This window comes from Acinonyx jubatus, chromosome C1 (genome assembly GCF_027475565.1).
Source record: "Acinonyx jubatus isolate Ajub_Pintada_27869175 chromosome C1, VMU_Ajub_asm_v1.0, whole genome shotgun sequence".
NCBI classification, from domain to species: domain Eukaryota; kingdom Metazoa; phylum Chordata; class Mammalia; order Carnivora; family Felidae; genus Acinonyx; species Acinonyx jubatus.
Window position 1 is genome coordinate 217656191 of NC_069381.1, and position 15878 is coordinate 217672068.

General features: G+C 51.2%; 1 protein-coding gene across 2 annotated transcripts in view; it reads right to left on the reverse strand.

Moving 5' to 3' along the window:
• The window catches only part of HDLBP (high density lipoprotein binding protein), a 70455-nt gene that overhangs the window by 16170 nt on the left and 38407 nt on the right, over positions 1–15878 (reverse strand). For both annotated transcript variants that reach the window (XM_027045579.2, XM_027045588.2), the window contains exons 3-14: positions 15720–15832; positions 14180–14337; positions 12729–12944; positions 6901–7107; positions 6600–6815; positions 5871–6077; positions 5631–5738; positions 4230–4334; positions 3780–3858; positions 2008–2147; positions 490–594; positions 264–377 (exon numbers count right to left, since the gene is read on the reverse strand). In XM_027045579.2, coding sequence (XP_026901380.1) covers positions 264–377; positions 490–594; positions 2008–2147; positions 3780–3858; positions 4230–4334; positions 5631–5738; positions 5871–6077; positions 6600–6815; positions 6901–7107; positions 12729–12944; positions 14180–14337; positions 15720–15795 — 1731 coding nt within the window. In that variant the 5' untranslated portion in view covers positions 15796–15832. The remainder of the gene's footprint in view (positions 1–263; positions 378–489; positions 595–2007; positions 2148–3779; positions 3859–4229; positions 4335–5630; positions 5739–5870; positions 6078–6599; positions 6816–6900; positions 7108–12728; positions 12945–14179; positions 14338–15719; positions 15833–15878) is intronic.

The following is a 15878-nucleotide window of genomic DNA, read 5'->3' on the forward strand; positions in this document are numbered from 1 at the left end:
ACACGTTATCTAGATACCCCAAGACCCCTCCAGGACACAAGGAACCTGGCACCCCACTTTAATTCCACGCAACACTGAGGCCCTAACAATTTCTGCCAGTCTAAGCACACGGGGTTACCAGGGACGGCATCACTATGGAGACGGCAGACCAATCCAGGGTCCAAGTGTGCTCCCCAAGCAGAGGTACTGACGGGACAAGTCCCCCAGGCCTCTCCACCACCGGTAACACTGTATCACAACCAAGGAGGGAAAACACCCCCTACCAGGTCTGCCACCATCTTCTGCATGTATTTGGTGCATTTTTCCACCTCATTCTTGGGCCCTCTGAGTTGGACGATATCACTCTTTTGTGCTGGGTCTGGAAAGTTGATGATAACCTGGAACAAATCACCACAAATGCAAGTTCAGTTATTGGTAATGACCGGATTCCACAACAGTGCCAATCAATCCCTCCTAGAGGACTCGAGAATGCCTTTGGGAAACCCTTACCTCTGGGAATTTGTCACGAATTTCACGGATCCGTTCACCCTTCTGGCCAATGATGGTGCGATGGAATCTCTGCTCAATGATCAGATCCTTGGTACGCTCATTTTCCTAAAAGCGCGGTTTGAGGAGATGATGTTAACAGCAGGAGGCCCCCCGGGGGCCTGAGGAGCTCCACACAGCCTCGTAGCACCACAGGGAGTCAGCAGCCAGCAGAGTGCCCTGGAGAGGACACCCACTCTCTCTAACAACATGGGCTGGGTGTCATTTTCCTGAATGAAGTACGATTCCGCAGCAGAGTTCAGGACCCCTCAACCAGAAGTGCCAGTGCAGTGGCCTCAATCCATGGGGATGAGAACAAGAGACCATGAGGCACAACGCCCTGCAGGCAGTGATCCTTCCAGAACACAGTGTGGTTCAACCACTGCCACACGTGGATAATTAAGAAAGGTTCAACACCAGGCAATAAACCTGCATGGTTCTGGTTCTCACCTACCCCAGCATCTCACTAAAACACCAAAGAATACAAAAGAATAAACAGAGGTAGGATAAAGAAAAAATACTAGCAGGTAACCATTCAAAATCTTGGGGGAGATTCTGGATCAGACTGGCACCAGGCTGACAGAGAAACACGGGTTCAGTAATCCCACAGAAGCACCAGATACCCCAGACCAAGGGACCCCCCCCCCCCCGGGCAACAAGAGAGCTGGCTGAGTAAGGGAAGAGCTGGAACCCTCTGCTGAGCTGTGAGCTCAGGGATGGCCAGAGAATGGCAGGAGGCCGCATGTGTCAGCTTGCAGCTGAGGAAAAGGAAAGGCCTACTGCCCAAAGGGGGCCTTGAGGGCAGGCTCCAGGCCTGGGCACCAGAGCCAGGCAGTGACAGGGTGAAACAGACATGCAGCTCACTCCCTATCCCGATGAGGCACGCACACTGCCCTGCCCGAGGCTTCCTGACGTTCTGCACATGTTTACGCTGAACCGTAAACTCTCACTCAGCACGTGCCTCCTCTGGATGCTGAAAGGCATCCCAGTGACGCTTATACGTGCAGCCCAAACCAACAATCACAGCTGCATGGCTATCTGCATATGAATCACACAATCAAGATAGACACACCAGCGCTGACAGCTTAGACAGGGGAGTGCAGAATTTCAGTCTGGCAGCAGGAACAAGCCCCGCCAACCTTTAGAGTTGCAGATAACCACACAGCAGGAATTTTCAACCTTGGCTGCACATGGAAGTCACCTGGGTGCTTCTAAGAATCCAGAAAATCCATCACAGTCCCTGGAGTCAGTACTCAAAGCATCCCAGACTCCGGGGTTTCCCCAAGGCCAAAAGCCCTGCTGCAGAGCCCCAGTGCCTCCAGCACAGCACCTGGGCCCCTGCAGGTCAGAACCACTCCTAAATTGAGCGAGTCCCATTCTCCAGGACCACACATGAAAACAGAGGCACAGAGGGTACCCTGCAGAGTCACCCAGCAGGCACAGGCGCACCCCTCCCCAGCAGGGCCTGGCCGTAGGTCTCACCATCCGAGAGGCAAGCTCCAGCAGCTCCCGCTTGGCCTGCTGCACACCCTGCGGGTCCCCCTCGATACGGATCAGGTTGCTCTTCTCACTGTCAGGAGGGATGCGCACGGACACCTTGTACTGGTCTTTGATTCTGTTTACTTAATAATACAACAAGAAACACGTTTTAGACTCAGAATCTATTATGTTCCACTAGTGATTAACCACCTAGCAGAACAGGACTAAAACCCCCCACTCACTGGTCACCCAACAAGTAAAGGGGGTGATTAAGCCTTCGGTGCAAGACCCTCCATTCTCTCAAATGTGTTGGGTATGGTCTTTACCTAGACGGACCGTGCAGGTGTCACCCTGAGGATGTCACGTGACAGACAGCTGGGGCCTCTCAGTGGATGAGGTTTCCCTGGCCTGGGCTATGGCTGGGGCTTTAGAATACTTAAAAGATCCCAGGGGTTTCTAAGGTGGAAGCAAGTTTGGGAACCGAACCACTGTGTTCTCACGTCATAAAATTACTCTCAAAAAAACAAAAATAACCGAAGGGCACCTCCCAATGACCACCTGAGGGCTCCACGGAGGTCAGGCTGCTGCCCAGAGAGACCCCACCATCAGCTGGGATCCAAATCAAGACTTCACTTCTTTGCCAAACAAGTTGAGTTGAAAACCCTCTGTCATCTTCTTTGAACAGAGACCCAAGCCCCCACACCCTGGAGAGACCTTATCCCAAGAAACAAGGCCTGCATTTTGCCCAAGCTCCTTAGGGATCACAGAGGAGGGCTTCGAACACACACAGAGACAGCCAGGACATGTGCTATTCCAGGGTGAAACCACGTAGGACAACAAGAGCCAAGGACTCAGAAGCCAGGTGAGAGGTTTCAGATCGTGAAAGAAAAGGAGGGGAGAAACAGAACCAGAAAGCGAAGAGAATTAACCTGAACCGCACGGGGGGCCCCACACTCCTGGGGAGCAGACACCGGCAATTTGTGTCAGAGCTACGAGTTCTTACGTTAAGACACCCCAGAGTTCATCCACACACACACACACAAATCGAGTTACAGCGTGCGCGAGGCTTCAGCAGTATGTGCAAGGAAGCTCCATCAGGAGGTGTTCTGTCTGTGGACTCTCGCTGGTGTTTAAAATACCCCAGAACACAAGACTGACACCAAACACGGCACAGCTGACAAGCTCATGTTACTATGAACAAAAACTGGACCGTATCAGGCAAAAACCAAAGAGGACACACTCACAGGGCATCCTGTCTACACGGCTGGGGTCCCTACAACCTAGGGATGGACCCAGGCTGGGATGTGTGCTGCCCTCTCACCTCCTACTACAGAGGAAACATAGGGACAAGGAAAGCACTGTAATGTGTTGGGTGGCCTCACAGTAAACCAGGCCAAGGAGTGGGTTTTAGAAAACATCCTTCATTTGGGCACAGCCCTCACTCAACACACTTCTGAGGAACCACGCTTGCGCTCCTGATCAGACAGAGCTCACCTGGGCTGCCGTGATATTGCTTGCCCAAAAGAACCCCCCCCTGTGCCTGTGAGCCCAGACATTTCCTGCTCCTTGGGGAGCCCTGCTAGGCACCCATTCGGTAGTGACTAGAAAACCAGTGATGTTACCCCATCAGGCTCGGCAGTCCTTCACCGTGACCTCTGACCAGGATGGTCATGGTTACCTCCAGACCAACCACTGCCCGAGGAGAAGAGGAGTTCGAAGCTGTATGACCCAGCCTCAACCCCAGCACCACCCCCGGCGCCATCAGCCGCACTCACTGTTGGCCCCGCTCTTCCCGATGAGGTGCCTGTGGAACTTGTGGTCCACGTTGATCTCCACATAGTCCATCCGGGTAATCTGCAGGAGGAGCACAGAATGGGTCCGGAGACAAACTCTTGAGGCCATGGGATGAGCCACAGTCTCAGACACCAGCAAGAACCAAAGTCCAAAAGCCGGTAGCTGTTGCCATGTTTTGTCACTCAACTGTCGGGCATTGTTCCAAGACTGTCCTTCCGGCCCACTTCAAAGACCCTTCTTCAAAACAAAGTCTCCTCCATCCATGAACCTCCTGGACTTGGCCAGGTTCTAACCGCTTCAGAACCTGTTACTCGCCCTGGGCTACCCCTGGGTAGCCAGGCCCACCCACGTGATGTCTGACTGGCAAGCGAGGACATTCCAGCCACGGCCCTACTTCACCAGCACCCACAATGTGCAGGGGGGCACCTTACCAGGTCTTTGACCATGGCTTCAATCTGTTCCTGGGCCACGTTTACATCCTCTGTGGGGCCTTCCAGAGTGATCTTGTCCTCACCTTCCGTGAACTCGATGTGAACCTACCACATCAAAATGAGGAAAGAGATGGCCAAGACGGCATGGCACAGCGGCAGTGCCCTGAGAACCTGCGAGTGCTTTCCTGAGGCAGCGGCCAACCCCACCTGCTTCATATAAACGCACGTCCAGAGACACCACAGGCGGCTGAAGAGGGCAGCTGGGAGACACCCGTTATTTCGGTACTACTGTGATCTAATCATCTTTGCTTCAGTAAATGTGGGAACTGTAAAATCCTCCACAATATGCCTACCACCCAAACCACAGACCTAGAGCACCTCAACACCACTTTCCCCACTGTTTCACTGTGGCACTTTCCCTGTTACAGGCCTACTCCTCTTCGCTTACACAAAGAATGAGACGTGAGACAAGTATTGGGGCACCTGGGTGACTCAGTCGGTTGAGCGTCCGACTTCAGCTCAGGTCATGATCTCACGGCTCTTCAGTTCGAGCCCCGCGTGGGGCTCTGTGCTGACAGCTCGGAGCCTGGAACCTGCTTCGGATTCTGGGTCTCCCTCTCTCTCTGCCCCTCGCCCACTAGCATTCTGTCTGCTTCTCTCTCTCAAAAATAAACATTAAAAACATTTTTTTAAAAAAGTCAAACAATGAGGACAAGCATTAGGGAGGAAATCTGAGCCCATGGAGAGCTGCCTGAAGGTGGTCCACAGGCAAGGCCAGCCCTGTCCCCGCTTACGACACACCAGGCAAGAAAGCAACGTGTGACAAGGGCGTTAAGGGAGAGTGGCCCCAGGAAGCAGCTGCATTTGTGTGAACCAGGACCCTGAGCCTAAGGGAAACATGAAGAAGTCAACTGGAAACCCGCTGTGAGTCGGAGGGTGGTACGAAGGATGTGCTCCCGCGCAAGTCAGCCGGGGTAAGTTCACGGGGAGCTGTGGTCCCCTCCGGAAGACCAGGAAGACGTCAAGGACGGAAGTGTAAAGCATGAAAAGGCTGTAACACCGCACTTTGAACAAACGGCGCACGTGTGCTCTTCCAAGTTGATAGACATAACCATCGTGAAGTTACTACACCCTAATACATGAGATCTTTCCTAAGGTATCCACGACACCTAACAATACACACAGCTTCTGATTAAAAAGATCAAAAGAATGACAGATACATTAAAAACTTTATTATGTTCTTCCTCAGCCACCCATGTAAACGGACTGTCACAAACAGCAACTGACTTTTAAAAACCGTGCCACAGTCTTCAGAGGCATGCCCAGAATAAACAACAAATGTCAGCAACGGGATGACAAGATCAAAAACTCAGAACAAACACATCCGCAAGGCCCCCTCACCTTAGGCATCTGCTGAGTGATCTTGGCCAGGTTCTGCCCTTTCTTGCCAATGATGAATCGGTGAAGCCAGGAAGGAGCGGAGACGGACGATACCGTAAAACTGTTGGCCTAGGAAACCAGGGGGCAGAGCAGCGGGTTTGCGGGGGCCAGGTCACGCGTGTTCATGCTCACCAGAGCCAGGCGTGTGCTCCCCCGACGCGGTCCCTGCACCCAGCGCCCAGTGTCGCACGCGGCAGTTACCTTGGCATAGACTTCAGTCAGCGCCTGCCCCAGCTTTTCAGGCTCGCCTCGAAGTATCACAGTCTCGGAGATGCTGTCTGAGGGTGGGATCTCCACAGACACGCCTGTTCTTTCCAGGATCTCCTGTAAGGAATTGCCCTTGGGCCCGATGACATACTTGTGCTGGGACTTCTTTACCTCCACAGCGATGGTTGTGGTCTTCTTTTTCTAAGAGCACCATGAGGGAGTCAGAAGGGAGGACTCAGGAGGAATAGGTGGGAACAGAACACTGTCATCAAAGAAGGGGGGAGCAAGATGCAGAGCCTTACATACTCGTGAGCCCTTGCAAGTGAAGATGGGGACCAGCCAACCCCCAGAACCTCCTCTGATCAAGGGCTGGGTTTCGTCCTCACAAGAATCACCTGAGAATTTAACTCAAGCCCAGACTGAAAAGTGCAAGTCCATGAGGTGAGGACACCAAGTCCTCCCCCTACCTCAAGGAGTGAGTATGGGGACTCCGTGACAGAGACTCACAGCAGACAGCTAGCTCCAACATTTGACTGGATCTGGGTGCTACATCCAGCCCAGACGTCTAGCTCCAAGCTCTGTCCACTCTTTCCCTGCCCAACAGCTCCACCTGCTAACTAACTGGAAACTGAACTCATCTGGGCACAAGAGGGTAAGAGGCAGGGGCTAGACTTCAGCCACACCTCCAGATGACAGTCCCCACACTCTCTGCCCAACCACTACCTTCTCCTCATAAATCTTCTTGATGCGAGCCACAGCCTGGGCCAACTGCTCCTTCTCTCCAGTGAAGACAATTTCTGTCCGGTTGACGCTGGGTGGGGGGATGTTGATGCGCGTCCCTGTCTCCTGCATGATCTCACCAACAAGTCGGTTATAAGGCCCAGCGATGAAGGGGTGGAATGCCTTCTCCACTTCCAGCCTCTCGACAGCACGTTTGTCCTGGAAAGGACAGAACAGAACCATGAAGGCACAGCTCTTGGGCTGAGGCCAATGCACACACACCAAGCCCTCACCTGGCCCCCACCTGCTCAGCGGAGATGAGCAAGACTTCATGGCGAGCTTTCTCGATTCCTTCTTTGGTACCGGTGATCCTGATCTGATTGCTGGTGTCATCTGGGCGTGGGATCTGGATTTTGGTTGCAGTTTTGAGCTCTAAGTCTTGCAGTTTCTCTCCATTTTTGCCAATAACAAAGCGATGGTGTTCTTTGGGAATGGCAACAGTTGCTGAGGCCTGTAAGAGGAAGAGAGGCAGAGAAAACAATAGTATTTGTAGGTCCTGAAAAAGCATTATTTCTCCATGATATTCTCTCCGCCTGAAACGCCATTCTTGCCTGCCAGTGCCAGCCCATCCTTCAGAACACTCCCAGGTTAAATAAACATCATGGTCTTGGGGACGCTTACCCTGACCCCAAGGCTAGGAAAAGTTCAAGTGCAATACACCCCCCCAGGACCCCATGACACATGCTCTGCTGTCATAGTTAGTTAGAGGTACTGATTTGTTCAACAGCTTCTCGACGCAATGAGCCACCACGAGAACAGGAATATTCAAGAATGCTGTCTTGTTCTCCACTTCCATGACTGCCAACACCATCCTGGGACATGGTAGGAAAGCAGGTACATAACTGACTAACCACATTAATTTTTGTTTCTGGAATACTAAGCTATTTTTATTTTCAGACATAAGACCTATATCCCTAATAAACTCTTTTTCCTCTCTTTTACAACCAGTTAAAACAGACGACTTGTCTGAGAAAATAAAATAGAAATAGTCCAAAGCCTTCATCCAATGAGTCCAACTGCTAGAAATCAAGCAGGTTCCTGAAGTCCCAAAGAGCCAGGAGGACACAGGCTCCCAGTCTTCCCAACTCTGTGCAGAAAGTATGCACTAAGACTACTTAAAAAAGAAAAGTGTTAAAGCTCCCAACACTGGTGTAGCAGAAACTCCCGTATCAGCCACTTCCCCCTTCCCCCAAAATACCGTCTTATAGCAGACTACCTGACGTTCAAAACAAAAACATCATAGAGACCACATAACAAGACCTCACTTCCCAACTAGCACAGAAAAAGACCACCGGCTTGTTACACATTCTGATCAGCTCACGTTTGCTCCAAAAATGGATCAATGAGGAAATCAGTTTATATAATTCATCATACCACTGACGTGTCATGACATTGACGTAAGAAGAAAAATCAAACGATCACCTCCAGAAAATTTAAATCTATTTATGATTTAAAATGTGCAAGAACATGAACATCAATGGATGTGTTACTCCTGTAACATGACAAAAGGCATGCACCCTACTCAGCCTGTACTTAACGGGAGGTACCCACTGAGGTCTGCCCCCGCTAACCTCCACTGCAGGGGGTCACCACAAAAGGAAACCCAAGGAAGCAAAGCAGGCACAAAGATGAGACAGGGAAGAGGCACGGGCCTGTGCCTTCCGGAGCCCCGGGAAACTACAACTTTATTAAACGTCTAAGGTCTATAACAGGAAGAAGAACAGCACCAAAGCAGCTTTATCTTATGCTAACGGCAACTGGTTAGAAGACAGAATGCAAAAGAATGGCCATTTCTGACAGGCCAAAAAAAAAAAAAAAAGACAAAGTAGCTAAGTAGACACAACCCAACATAAGAGGTGGGGTCCCTGCACTAAAACTCACAGGACGGGGGCGCCCGGGCAGCGCAGGGGGGATCCGAGCACTAGAACTCACAGGACGGGGCGCCCGGGCGGCGCAGGGGGGATCCGAGCACTAGAACTCACAGGACGGGGCGCCCGGGCGGCGCAGGGGGGATCCGAGCACTAGAACTCACAGGACGGGGCGCCCGGGCGGCGCAGGGGGGATCCGAGCACTAGAACTCACAGGACGGGGCGCCCGGGCGGCGCAGGGGGGATCCGAGCACTAGAACTCACAGGACGGGGCGCCCGGGCGGCGCAGGGGGGATCCGAGCACTAGAACTCACAGGACGGGGCGCCCGGGCGGCGCAGGGGGGATCCGAGCACTAGAACTCACAGGACGGGGCGCCCGGGCGGCGCAGGGGGGATCCGAGCACTAGAACTCACAGGACGGGGCGCCCGGGCGGCGCAGGGGGGATCCGAGCACTAGAACTCACAGGACGGGGTGCCCCGGTGGCACAGTCGTTAAGCATCTGACTCAAGCTCAGGTCATGACCTCACGGTTCATGAGTCCGAGTCCCGCGTCAGGTGAGCCCCACTTCTCTCTCTCCCTTTCTGCCCCTCACTCACTTGTGCCCTCTTTCAAAAAAAAAAAAAATCACAAAACACTCCTTTAAAGCTCTAATGCAATTTTGAGCAAAAGGTAGATCATAAAGTTTTACATGGCAGAACAAAAGAGAAAGGCACAAGGAAAATCTTGAAAGAGGACAGTACGGGAAGGGTACCAGTAACTGTACTAAATATAAATAATATAAAACTACTACCCTTAAAACAGAATATTAGCACACAGAAAGACAGACCAACAGGCCAGAACTGAAAACCCACAAACAGAAACAAGTTAATACGGAAACGTAGGACTTCATAAAAACAGCCACTCAAATCACTGGGAAAAAACTTTTAAAACTGGTGTCGACAACCTAACAGCCATATGGAGAAGGATGAAACTGGATGTGCCCCTCCCCCTGCTGGTAAGAAATTCCAAACATCCAGAACAAAAAGGGAAGAACACCCTTCCAGGCACCAGGAAAAGATGAAGTTTCTCATAATCCAGAAGTGAAACAGTTTCCCAGTGAGGACTCAAAATAACAACAGTAATGAACATGACTACACTTGAATAACCCGTCACACAGCAAAACACACCAAGGTCAAAAAACAAATGGCCAACTAGGAAGCGTTATTCATAAGGTGTATTACTGGTGCAGGTTTTTAAATTTTTTTTTTTAACGTTTATTTATTTTTGAGAGACAGAACACGAGCAGGGAAGTGGCAGAGAGAGAGAGGGAAACACAGAATCCGAAACAGGCTCCAGGCTCTGAGCTGTCAACACAGAGCCCGACGCCAGGCTCGAACTCATGAAACAAACCATGAGATCATGACCTGAGCCCAAGTCAGACACTCAACCGACTGAGCCACCCAGGTGCCCCTCTGGGGCAGGTTTTAAGAGCCCTAATACACTGAGCAAGGTAGACTCTTTAACTTGATAGTGAAGGCCAAAGAACAAAGAGCACACAGAGCAAATGCAAAGTCTGTATTAAACAGACACTCAATCCTGAGCGCCTGGGTGGCAAACTCTTAATTTAGTGTCAAACTCTTAATTTCGGCTCAGGTCATGATCTCCGGGTCGCTCGTAAGATCGAGCCCCACGTCAGGCTCTGCACTGACAGTGTGGAGGCTGCTTAAGATTCTCTCTCTCCCCTCCCCCACTCACACTTTCTTTCAGATAAGTAAATAAAACAATTCTGCTCATCTGAAAAATCCAAATTAAAAGTACACTCAGCTACTTTCCAGAAGGCCAAAAGCCCAAGCATCTGACAGGCGGGGCAAGCCTGTGGGGGAGGCCCCCGGGTGCACCTGGGGGCCAGGGCTTGGCTGCTACAGAGAAATTAAGTATGCACTGCCCTCAGACCAGCCCAGACCAGCCACCTCACTGCTAGGAAACTCATCTTCGGACAGACAGGGTAAAACAGGAAATCCCATATGTACAAGGTTTTTAACCAGACACACTTATAACAGAAGTCAGGGAGGCACCCAAATGCCCATCAACAGGAATGCCTGAACAACTTCCAGCACACGCACAGAGCACCGCGCACCCAAGTAAGAAAGGAGGAGAGCCACTGTTTGCTGATACGTATACATCTCCAAAAAATACTCAGGAAAAAACAGGATGTAGGGCAAGGTTGATTACAGCAAGTTATCTTTTGCTTCTATTCTCAAACCCAAACAAGGGCAGGATAAATCAAAGACTAAGAATGGTCACCTGGCAGGGGAGGGAGATTGGGGGGGTGGGGGGGGGGCTGCGGAAGCTGTCTCTGACAGAATCTTATCACACAGCTCTGACTCTGTCCCAACCTAACTGTATCTCAGGATGAGAGCATGAACTCCTTCAAGCAATTTTAAGACTCCATCACCTTTCATCTTAATTAGAACTACCAGTTTGCACTCATGCAACTTCCTAATAAAAAGGCACAGAAGGGCACCTGGGTGGCTCAGAGAGTTAATCGTTTGGCATCGCCTCAGGTCAGGATCTCGCGGTTCGTAGGTTCGAGCCCTGCGTTGGACTTTGTGCTGAGAGCTCAGAGCCTGGAGTCTGCTTCGGATTCTGTGTCTCTCTCTCTCTGTCCCTGCCCCGTCATGCTGTCTCTTCCCCTCTCTCAAAAATAAACTTCAAAAACAATTAAAAAAAAAAAAAAGGCACAGAGTTCCTGGATGAACAGTTGACTTTACGTCTGTGGCTACAGTTGGCCTGCACATCTCTGTGTTCGAAATCAGGGCATGATGGACACGAATGATCACTCCAGAAGGCGGCAGGAGGCCAAACCAAAGGGGGTCCCACTGTCCAAAGGTGATGCAAACTTCACCATAAAGGACTAAATCAACACATCAAAAGTTCATAATGACAGTGAGAAGATTCCCGGGTCCCCCGTGAAGATGCCAGGGTGCCAACGTAGTCTGAACACTGACTCAACAGGTGGCAGAGGAAAGTTCTTCACAAGAAGACCAAGTTAATGGGGAGGGAGTTAGAAAACTGCCATCTGCACCCCACTGAATTTAAGCCGTCTGCAGATGATAACAGTACTAAGCAAAAGATCAGGAACTTTATTAGTGGATGGATTTGCTGAAAACTGGAGTCTAGTCTTGGAATCAATAACAACCACACAGAACCACCCGCAAGTTTCCTTGCCGAACAAGTTGAACATCAAAGTAACCAACCCCTAGATCTAACCCCCAGTTTACAGGAAGTAACAGTGGACGGTGGGACAAAGCAAATACCTGCTTATCCCAGAAAATCAAAGGCACCAAGAAGAGGAGGGGAGGGTACTACTGAAGAATCAAAGAGGGCATGAGCACAAGACGCCCAGCAGGCAGGCCTGGTGTGGATGCCGATTTGAACTCCAAAGACAACTGGCGATAATTAATGTAAGAAGTCCACAGACTGGGCTTAGTATGTATATATTATGAAATTACTATTACTTTCAGGGGTACCTGAGCGGCTCAGTCCCTCAAGTGTCAGACTCTTGACCTCAGCTCAGGTCATGATCTCACAGTTTGTGGGATCAAGCCCCACATCAGGCTCTGCTCCAACAGCATGGAACCTGCTTGGGATTCTCTCTTTCCCTCTCCCACGCACACTCATGCGCTTTCACTCCATCTCTCAAAATAAGTAACACACTTAAAAATTACTGTTAACTTTAATGAGTAACAGCCTGGTAGATTATACTTTTAAAAAGGTGGGCGGTAAATTACAGATGAATGTATCTGGGATCTGCTTTAAAGTAAAGGGAGATGCAGGGGGAGTGGAGTGGGTCAGGTCTTTTCCCGCCCAGTGCTCACTCACAAAATACTCAAATATTCACTGACCAGTAAACAGCAAGTCTGAGAACTGATTACATGTCAGCAGCAAGGTGAAGTGCTGCCTGTGCTTCAGGACTTCGGTCCCTAAAGCTAGTGGAGAGTTAGTGACTTTCCCATGGCCCACAGGACGGGGTGAGTGAGAGTGTGGACAGCACAGGGCAGTTCCCCTCCTCCCTGCTAAGTCCCTGCTCTTGCCCCACAGCCCCTCATCTTTTAGCCACAACATTCTAGAGCCAGCTCCCCCAGGAGTTTGCAGAAGATCAGTGGCAGGTGGGGAGAACCCCCATTTCTCCACCTGCTCAGGAGAACTCAGCGGGGGACCCACCTGAGTCTGCAGTCTAGCAACAATGTCCTTCCGGGCTTTCATGACAGCATCCAGCTTCCCCGACACCATGATGGAGAGGCCCTGGTCTTTGGCGAGAGACAGCTCCAGATGGGCGCCGGTCCTCTGCATGATCTCCAAGCAGATTTTTGCTTGTTCACCTTCTCCAAACTGGTTCATGTCCTTGTATTTTCTCTCCTCCAGGGGCACATGGAACACCTGCTCAGGAAAAGACAAAAAAGGGAAGGTAAAGAGATCAAGAGACGGAGAACACTTAGGTGCGTAGGCACCGAATACAGAGTCAAGAGCCTGAGTCCGCAGACTCCTAAGTATCCCGCCTCCTCCCCTCCCTTGCTCTACAGCCAGAGAGGGGGTGCCGCAGAAAGCACCTCAGGGCAGGAGGCCGCCCTCCAGTGAAGACAACTATACCCCGATACAAATGGACAGCAAGGAAGCACCAGGTAAGAGCGCAGTGAAGGAAACACACAGGGAGGTAAGAGGGGCTCTGAGGGACAAGGAGACAGAGAAAAGCCATACTCAGAGGGGAGAGTGAGCAAAAGGGAGAGGGCAATAAAAAGGGGGCACATAAGGGAGCAGCGTGAGCACGAGGGGGTGTTGTCCAAGCAGGAGAAAGGAAGGAACCGGATTCCCCAGCCCACTCTGCAGCAAGATGAGGGCAACAAAGGGTTCGGGCAGAGGTAGGCACGTGGACTGATAACTCAGGACGCTCCAGCTGCTGGACGGAGAAGGCACTGAGCAGAGGCAAGAGTGGAAGTGGAAGGAACCAAAATGACTCTTGGTTTTGGGCCTGAACCCCTGAGTAAAACATGGTGCATTTAATAAGATTGGGAAGACTGGGGAGACACCAGGCCTGTGTCAGATAGCTGCCGGAAAGGTGGAAAGACCCAGGATGCAGTCGGTTAGGAGGTTCAGGCTCAGGGGACTTCTTGGCACATGGGTGGCAGGTAATCAACAAGCACGATCCGACAAGCGTTCACATGGGAGACGGGGTTCACCTCACCAATGTCCCAGGTCAGGAGAGCAGAGAGATGGACTAGTGAGATCAAAGAAAGCCACAGAAATGGGTGTCCCGGAGCCAAAAGGAGAAGACTTGCTTTGACATGGGGGGACAGAAGGCAGAAAAGACAGACAAGTTCCTGTTGGAGCTGGTGATGTGGAAAGCCACTTTCAGCAGTTAGGAGCAGAGACTGGATTGCAGCAGAGACTGAAGAGCCAAGGGATCCGCCTCTTCTGAGCGCCAGGGCTACGCGGTGGGCGTGAGGACAGCTGCCCCAGCAGTGGGGAATGATCTACCCTGAAAGCCGCACCCCACTCCCCCCCCCCCCGCCCCGCATGCCCAAAGCATTCCCATTTCTGTGTGTTCAAAACCCACTCCCTCAGGTGCTACCACTTCCTACTTGGAATGGCAGAGGAAGAAAGAACGGAGTTTCTACCTGAGTGATGACGGAAGCTTTGATGGGCCGGATCTTGTTACTCCAGGCGCCAGCAGGCTCCTGGGCGTTTTCCAAGCAAGCCGATTTCTCAGGGAGTGGAGGGAAGGCATCTTTGTAGGTTGGAGGGTCGCTCTCCTCTTCTGAATTTAAAGTAGCAACTGGACCAGCCGACACAGATTAAAAGGAAGCACACCACTTTCAACATTAGACGAAAAAGACACTTGGAGAGTTTTAATGTCAAAATAAATCAATAAAAGAGAGCTACAAAACATTAACTGTGAGTGACACTCCACCCCCATCTCTTCATTTAGTGATGGTAAAGGGCCCTGTGAGCTCACCAGGCCCAGCACCCTCAGGTTCAGCATGTGGCCTGGAGGGGCCAACCCCGACAGCAGGTGCCTTACTCCTCCCTGAGTGGGGTGAGCCCCGTGAAAACAGGCCTTACCACAAAGAATTTGAGCCCAAGAGTCTTCTAATTCTTGCTTACAGAATCACAACTATGACAACGCCTGGCACACAATCAACCCTTAAATATGCAGAACAGAATAATGTCAGTGCCCACTCAGCACTGCCCTCGAGACCCGCCTCCGCGGCAGACCCCGGCCGATCTCCCACTGTGCTGACAATGACTTGTGCAGGAGCTGCTGTCTCTGACCACCCCCTCCCAACTGCACAGGAGCCAACAAGCCTGGTGGAAACCGGGCCCCGGAGCATTCATCACCTCCATCCCCCACAGAGCCCTAATCATTCACGGTTTTTTTGTCCCATTCACCAGAGCTCTGTGAAAGCAAGAGCGGGGCTGTTCTGGATCCCCCCCTAGTGCCTCGGCAATGGTAGCGCCCCGCAAAAACCACTGTGAATGGATGTGCACACAGAGCAGGGAGACGACCTTTGGAATGAGACAGGCCTACGTGCCACTCCGGGCTCACCACTTCTGGCCACGTGGCTGTGCTATCCCAGGACGCCAAAAAGCCTCCGCGCTGACAAGCAGCCGGGTCCTGTCAGTGCCTGGCGTCCCTCATCTAGAGAGGGAAACAACCCTACGGGGCAGCTGGATGGCGCGTGGCAGTGCTTGGGTCTCCACCGCCCTAGCAATAAATGAGCACTCGAAACACGGCCAGTGGGACTTACAAAGTGAAATTTTAATTAAACTTAAGAACTGATAGTTGATTCAGTTATTAGAAAACGTTGAAAGTTGAGAACAGGCTGGAATAGAAAACCCTACTCTCTCACCTGAAAATTTTATAGAATCTGCATACAGATGAAGGATTATAAATGAGAATTTAGCATTCAAATTAAATTATTCTGTTTATGTAAATACACACCAGATCTTGAAGGATTTTAGCTCAACACAACTGGGAAACAGCATTTCTGAAAAAGAATCCCGTTAATTCCCAGTGACCACAATCACCGGCTTTCCAGAAAGCGGTCCACAGTTTGAGAGTTTCTGTATCCAGAAATACTGGCAGAAAGATCTGACAAAGATGACGAAGGAGCGACGTCTCAGAGTGAAGGAGAAAGGCACAAAAGGGGCCGTCACCTTTGATCTGCTGCGGAACCAGCCCACTTCGGTGTTCAGCAAAGCTCTCTTGGGTCAAAACTGCAACGGAGCTCATGGTTGATCTCGCGCCCGCGCACAATCCGGGTGAGCCACTGAAGCAGGAAGGAGGGAGTCAAGAGAGAAGAAAGTCAAGGCACA